Source organism: Monopterus albus, unplaced genomic scaffold (assembly GCF_001952655.1).
Source record: "Monopterus albus unplaced genomic scaffold, M_albus_1.0 scaffold1.1, whole genome shotgun sequence".
NCBI lineage: Eukaryota > Metazoa > Chordata > Actinopteri > Synbranchiformes > Synbranchidae > Monopterus > Monopterus albus.
Window position 1 is genome coordinate 3,744,938 of NW_018127881.1, and position 8,166 is coordinate 3,753,103.

The window sequence follows — 8,166 nt, forward strand, 5'->3', positions numbered from 1 at the left end:
AGGCGGCGGCCGCTCTGGCAGCAGCCATGCCAGGGGCTGGAGGGGCCAAATCTGAAGCCAGAGGCAACGGCCCTCTGCCTGGAGGAGGAGGGCTCATGGAGGAGATGAGTGCCCTGTTAGCAAGGAGGTAGCGACACATCATATATTACTCTTCGATTCAGTACGTCTCAAAATAGGCACTTGAGTCATATGAATGAATTTCAGATCTTGTTTCATATACTACAGAAAAGTGAAACTTGACACAGTTGCCATACAGTAGATTTAGCAAACCCCAATGTTGGTCGCAATGGATTTTGTTGTGCCACCTGAAGAATAAGTTCATGTACTCATCACTCTCACTATTCCTCAGTATTATGAGATGATATGTAGTAAAATCGTAATTTAAATGCACTTTGTTGCTGACAGAGAAGTATCACTGTAAGATCTAGAGAAATCTAAGGAATTTAGGTTTTAAAAATGTGGAGTTCAGGAGGAATTGTGTGGTCTGTGCTTTATGATATTAACATTAAACATGATGATATGTTTTTAAAAATAGCAACTGTTTTTCAGAAATAATTCTGGACTCTGTCTTACAGGAGAAGAATTGCAGAGAAGGGCTCATCACCTGAACCTGACCAGAGATCAGTAAGTACCATTAGATCCTTCTTGTAAGATGATGTCATGGGGTAGGACTGGATAAGTCTGACTTCTTCCTACTCCATTCAAGCATGTACTAGGTATAAGCAAAGTGATATTGGATTAGCATTTGTTGGATATGTGTAAAATTATGTGTGTTGACATATCAACTGTCTTTACATGCTTGAAAGAATAAATCAAATCAAATCAAATCAATCCAATTTTTGTCCTGCCTGCCAACACTCTCTTCCTCTCTCACACAGCTGCATCATCTATCTCTGATGTCAGTCTGAAAGTAAATATCACCTCCATATCCTTCACCTGACACTTTTGACTTCCACAGTGCACCATCTGCCAGGATTTTGAGTGGTAACCGGCACACTGAAATAGATATTTACTGTACTGTTGTATATGAAGTGAAGCTGTACTTGACAGAACTATTCTGCATTTGTGTAATGAGGCATGCTAATGAAGCACGCTCTCAGGGCAGTGCGAAAGCTCCATTCCTGTCAAATCCAATTTCCTCTCAACTCTGAGGTCAACAAAAGGCCAAATCAGAGTTAGTTTCTTGCTTTGGGAAGAAGCAGCTCTAAAGTGTCCTTTGCTAGCTAGGAGACCTTTCTTAAAAATGAAAATGTATTCAGCTAGTATTCAGACAGCCCTAGAAGGAAAGCGGCCCGTTCGTCTGTATAAACTGTCTGCCACCTCATATGAACAAGACAGATGGCAAGACAGCATAATCTGAGGTTGTCTGCTGGCATGCTTGGAGGCCTGAGAGTGTGCAAGTACAGTACATGTGAGTTTGGGAATTACACACACTGTCTCTAGGCTTCATAAAGAAAGATAATATTAGTAAACAGGTGCACGGTATTATAGTCCATCACACAAAGCCTCAAACTGTCACAGTCTTAGGTTACCTGCATTGTTTGAAATTAGGAACATAAAACAGCTATAGGCTCTGGGTCAGTGTGAAACAAACATGCTGCACATCCTGCCCGCTACAGCAGACCACTGTTACCTGTCCACTAATCAGCTGCTGATTCCAACATGAGGGCCTCGGGTAAAGTAATTCATCTCAATTCCTAAGTTAGGGAAGAAATAACTGAAATAAAATAAACAAAAATGATCAAAAATGGGTTATTGGATCTGCTGTACTATATGTAGTTTTGACACTTTGGTCTATTTACATTTGCAGGAAAAAAATCAAAGCATGACCTTCTGAGATCACCAGCTTCGCAGGCCTGTCAGACCAGTCCACTGAGTTTGGGAAAGTAGCTGACTGTGATTTTTAATGTAGGGTGCTGTTAAAAGTACAGTGATTAAATGGGATTCTGCAAAAACTCCAGTCAAAATAAAATAACAAACAGGCCCGCAGAAACTAACCAAAGAACAGAAGTAAACCTACCAAGCTCAGTCAGAATGGTGACTTTTTGAGAGGTTATAATTGTCATTGTCGCCTGTCTGGACAACAAATTGTCTTTTAGACATAATTAACATTTTTTTCTTTCATACACGGCGCATATATTCTTAGTACATGTAGTAGTAGTATAAAAAGGGGTGTTTTTCAGATGATTTGACAGCTTTGATTGGCGGCCTGTAGCCACAGCTCCACCTCTGGTCACTACTGTGCAGAATCTGGTTGTAAAATGCGTCACAAAAACAAGATGGCTGCCCCCATGTTTGTGATATTTTGGCTTCATTTTTGCATAGTGGAAGGAATCGCTGACATGTCATCTGTTTTTATGTACAGTACAATCTGAGTATGCATTAGAGCTGATAGACACATTGTTTAAGCCATTCCTTAGTCTTTTGCTCCTGTGCTAAAAAACAAAACCACTCTCCAAGTGCACAGTCACACAATCACAATCACTGTTTGGGGAAACATTTTATTTTCCATGTGTTTTTGAAGACAAAATTAAGGTTTGTGGAAATAAAAATGTTTTCTTTCTAATAATATTGCTGATTTACCATACGATTATTGAAATACAGTATGTAACCCAGAGTCATATATTACCTCTAATGTACAGAACTTCTTATCAAAATCTTATTTGACTGTACTACTAGTGTAAATCATACAAGTTTGTTAGTGGCTGCCCTGTACTGCTGTGTAGCGATTCCATATGTGACTGACTACCTCGGCATGGCTGCTGCCCGCATCAGATAAAACACTTAAACAATTACTGTCTTATCTGCTGTGGTGGGAGAAGAGCTTGTGGCCTCATTATGACCAGATTAGAGAGAGAAGAGATCCCACTCTCAGTCACTCTTCACTTCTGATAGTCAGTCGGCCGGGTCCTCAGGTGACACTGACCACATTATAGTCCTCACACACAAACGTAATGATATTCAAACATAACCAGCGTGCCGTCCTGGGGGGGGGTCATCAGACTTTCTTCCATTTTAGGCCTTGCTGAGTTTTGTGTCCTGCTGGTCCAAGATACCAAACTTGAAATACTGTTGGCAATGTAGACCAGCAGAGTAGTTGTGAAAATAGTTGGGTAAATGTGATTTCACAATGAAGGAACCCCACAGCACTGATCACTGAATAATAATAATAGTAAACAGTCACAGTGGTTATTAACAATATTTATTCTAGTTTTTTTTTTGTTTTTGTTTTTTTTTTTTGGTACAGCATTTGACAAAGAAAAGTACGTTGCATTGAGGATATCAAAATATAATTATCAAATCTATAAATGTAGATTTTTGGACAATAATATTAGAATTTGAAAGTTTAACAAATCCAGTAACAGTTTATAAGCCAATATTTGTATTTCAACATCAAAACTTTTTGATACATCTAGTAAAGGTGGCCACTAAAGACCTGTGATTAACATATGTACCGATGTGTCTTATAAAATTTATATCTCATAGATGTAGATTTTAAAAATTTGCCATAGTTTCTGGAGCTAATGTACAGTAGCTGGACTGGTCATCAGACCTGAAAATCTGAATACCCAGTTCAGCTGCTGCTGTATATGAGTTACAACTAAGTGTACCCAGGAAATGCATATCTCATATAATTTTTGAAAGTATATCAAGTTTTTATTAACTGGAAAGTACTTGAATCTGTAACAAATATGTAAAGATACTGTGCCTATCAAACCAATAAATGTAACAGCAAGTAATGTCTCAATAAAAGTGAAAAAACAATATAATCACAGCTGTAAGGAAGTATTTACAGAACAGCAGAAAAAGGAAAAAGTGAAAGACCTGGTTTTACCAGCCTGCTCAGTCTCCTCCTTCTCTTTTTGTCTCATTGTCCTCTTTCATGTGGAGACAATATAAAATAACACTCAGAAATTCAACAATAGAGTTTGAAAGAATGATGAAATCTTAATGCAGTCTTTGTAATGTCACACTATCTCTCTCTGTCTTTTTCACTCATTCTCTGTTTCTCATTTGTCATTTTTTATTCTTCCAGCTGTTGCCTGCAGTTCTACCTCCTTTCCTCTGCAGGGCAGTGAGAACTGGCTGTTCATGTTGCAGTCGACTCAACTCTTACATGCCCTTACATTTCTTCCGGTGTTATTCCCCCACTTTGGTTGCCTGAATGTGCTCTGAGAGCTGTTGACAGGCTCAGTGGTGTTATTATTCATCCAGTTAACAACCCTGCAGCTTTAGGATTTTGCTGCAAATTGTTGTCCCCATGTAAACTCCATCACAGATCTGTCATAACAGGGGACATCACTGGAAGGAAAATCAAAATCTGTTTACTTCTAATAGTGGTTAGCAGACAAAAAAGGAAAATTAATTGTGGCAGATAGTATAAAATTTAAAACTGTGCATGATTCTTAGTCACGCTAACACTGTGGCTAACAACAGCAGTGCTTGGTTGGTTTGTCCGCCACTTTTGTCCAAACCAAAACATCTCAACAGCTTAGCAAAAGGTCTTGATAACAATTGAATTGCTTGCCATGAAATTATGTGCAGACATTCATGTGCCCCTCAGGGAAAATCCAAGTATGATGGCCTTGGTGATCCTCTGACTTTGTCTAGCAGGAAGTCCAAACTTATATTTGTTAAATACTTTGTTTTATAACCATAAATCTGTAAAACTAAAGACATCCCCATCAGCCTCAGCTGTACTTTCTGTTTAGTGCTAACTGCTAAATGTTAGCATACAAACACACTTAACTGCAATTATACCTGCTAGCATGTTAATATTGTCATTGTGAGCAAGTGACCATGCTAGTTTGTTTCTCTGAAGGCACCACTGTGCCTAAAGAATCTGTAAATTCTTCTCTAATGAAGTTTTTTGTTTTTCTTCTTCTTTTAATAGTTATACATGGACATTGTTACATCTACCGATGCAATCCAGTTTACTTTTTCAACAACACACTGGAGTTAATTAACAGTTTATATAATGAATGATACTTTTTAAAGGATTAGAAGAATGAAATGTGCAACTCAGCTAAACTTTTCGAAGTCACAGTTTATGTAAGATCTTGTCAATGTGATCTAATTCTCTTCCTTCTGCTGCTCTGTCATTTCCCCTCCCCCTCTGTGTAGACCATGCTGACTGCCATCTCGATGAGTGCCATCGCTACCAATGGAGTAGTGCCAGGTGGGTGAGCAGACGCTGGCACCACACAGTCATCACTGTTTGAGGCTGTCCGCTTCTAAATTTCTCCTTTCACTGATTGCTTTTGGCACATTACACCCAGCACAGCTTGATATCCCCAGAAACATTAAAAGCTTGAGTCTGGGATCTTGTGCACTTTAACATGTCGTCACACAGCGATATTTACACAAAACAAAAGCATCAGCCAAATGCCTGAAATGTAAAACTGAACGTGTGTGTTTGTATCTGTGTGCAGACACATTAACATACACATTAAACAAAATAGCTATATTCTATAATGTGCATGTACATAGTAATGATGGTGACTTACCAGTTGCTGTGCATACAGCAGGGGTCAGAGCAAATTACAGGCTTGTCGAGAAGTGTGGAACTGTACGCTCATTATAACTGGTACCAGCCTTTATGCTGCTGCAAAGTGCTGATTAAGGTCTACTTATCTATGTTCAGTTAATTTATTTGCACAGTGTTAGAAAATACAGGCACTGATGTAAAACACAATGATAAGAAAATACCATACCAGTAACAAAACTTTTGGAAAGCATTATGTTGGAAGCACATTAGTACAATTACGCAGATGTTTGAAGACATTTTTGATTCTTTATCAGTTTATGCAAATGTAAAAGTTATAGATGACGATCAGTTTTTGGGTAAATAGACCAAACATTTAGTGGTTACAACACCACAAACTTGTAGCTTCTTGCTTCTCTTTGATAAGTTGCATTTCTGGCTGGTAGTTGCACAAATAAAAAAAAATTGGCAGACATAATTATGGGTTCTGGCTGCACGATACACATTTGGCTTCAGTTTATTTATTTAGAAAAAATGCTAAATTAGCTTACATTATTGATTTTGTTGTCACCAAAAATGGCACACAAATGTCAAGCTTTAGTAACAGACTTTATATGTTTGACTTAATTTGATATTTTTAACAAACTGAATTACAGTTTCAGCGAAATTAAGTCTTTGTCTGTAGCATTTAAAAATATATAAATTCCTGCATACAAACATCACACACATATGTTTCATTTAACATCTGTGTATTTGTGTGTAGCTGGAGGCTCCTACTACATGATTTCCCGTTCGCTGGGCCCTGAATTTGGGGGAGCAGTGGGGATCTGTTTCTACCTGGGAACCACCTACGCTGGAGCCATGTACATCCTGGGGGCCATCGAGCTCCTCCTGGTGAGAAGCATTGGCACTACTCCTCTCTCACTCTGCCACTGTTCTTATCAGTATGTTAGGAATTTAATTTTTAAGCCAGTGACAGCATTTACAGTGTTGCTCCAACAGGCTAAAATCAAACAGCTGAAGTTTTGTTTGTAATGAGATCAAGATAAATATACAAGTGTAGATAAGGATAAGCATCAGACAGCTAGCTCTGAAACAAACATTTAAAAGTTGATTTAGTCCAGTATGTCCTGACCATTCAGTAATTATTTACATCATCATAACAATACTTAGCTCCTGAAAATTATGGGACTCAAATCAGGCAAATCTTACAACTTAAATAACGCTGGCACAGTACATACATGTTTATACATATACAAACACATACATAAAAAATGTGCAACATTTGTAAATTTAGACATGAATGTGCTGCTTTCCCTCTGTTGCATTTAATGCAAAATTCATACCTGGATTAATAACCTGATTGAAAAGTACTTGATGTAAATACGCAGTCTAGGTGACGTAGATGTAAAAATGCCTATAACTACTAGGCCTGTTACTCAATACAGGCATATTCTGAGACTGATTCTGGTTAATAATTGGTGAACATTTTTCACAGCATTTCCAGAACAGCTGTCTTGTTATTTCAGACTGGAAATTAAAAGCAAAGACTGGTCACAGTCCATTGAGTGGGTTCATGCTGATGTGACTATAGTAAAGTGTCAGCCCTCTATTGTATAGCCCACTTGAAATTACATCCATTTCAAGCTAATTCATCCGTGGCGTTGCCAGACCACAATGGGCTAAAGGGAAAAACGATGGGACAGTGCTGCCAGGTTAGTGAAGGATGAACACTCAGATCACAGCTTTTCCTTCCCTGCAGTGAACTCTCAAACATCATACTTTGACAGTTTAGTCACTTCCACAGGCTTGGTTGTTATTTACAAACAGGGAAATAGCAATCACTGAGCATAACACCAGACCTGTTTGAATGACACACAAAAAAAAATACTGACTGCTGAAAAGTTGCTGAATGCTGAAATGCTAGTTTGTTTAAAGGTATAAAAGTGGAGGAAAAAGTTGACTGAAAGGAAATCACAAAAGGAAAACAGGTTATAGCAGAAAAGGGGAGAAAAGTCAAAAGAAAGAAAAAAGGATATAAAAGAAAGTAAAGTTTAATATTTAATGATAGAGGGAAACCGTAAAAACAATTTGATGTACACATTGTAAAAGCTCAGAACTGAAACAGAAGGATAAAGATGACAGTTGAAAAGCAGAAAGATAAAAGAAGAAGCTGTTGGAAGGAAAGAAGAAAACAAAAAGAAAGAAGGGGTTAGAGACAGCACTGAAGGAAAGAAAGAAGGGTGGAAGAAAGAAGGAACAAGGAAAGTAAAAAAGCTGAAAGAAAAGTGGAAAGAAAGGAAACAAAGCAGCAAGGAAGGGGAGTGGATTTTGGATTGTAAGGGGAATGGATTTTGACCTTGATGGCTATGACTTGGTATGCACAAACAGAGAGAATAAGATGGGAGGTGGTGTGGCCTTGTACATAGATATAAACATTTGTTATAAGAGAGTGGAGAAAATGTCTAGGGTGGTGGATAATTTGCTGGAGTGTGTGACTGTAGAAATACTCGTGGAAAAAAAGAAAAATGTTGTAATAAGCTGTATTTATAGAGCACCTGGAGCCAGCATAGAAAAATTTAATGACTGGATGGAAGAAAATTACTTGACAATAAGTCATAAATTAATGTTCATATGTGGTGACTTCAATATAGATTTGTTAAATCCTAACAAGCACACAG

General features: G+C 38.0%; 1 protein-coding gene across 4 annotated transcripts in view; it reads left to right on the plus strand.

Annotated features, from left to right (window-relative positions):
• slc12a5a (solute carrier family 12 member 5a) overlaps window positions 1-8,166 on the plus strand; it is a 140,113-nt gene that overhangs the window by 111,031 nt on the left and 20,916 nt on the right. For all 4 annotated transcript variants that reach the window (XM_020585825.1, XM_020585902.1, XM_020586050.1 and 1 more), the window contains 2 exons: window positions 5,125-5,179; window positions 6,249-6,379. In XM_020585825.1, the coding sequence (XP_020441481.1) occupies window positions 5,125-5,179; window positions 6,249-6,379 (186 nt within the window). The remainder of the gene's footprint in view (window positions 1-5,124; window positions 5,180-6,248; window positions 6,380-8,166) is intronic.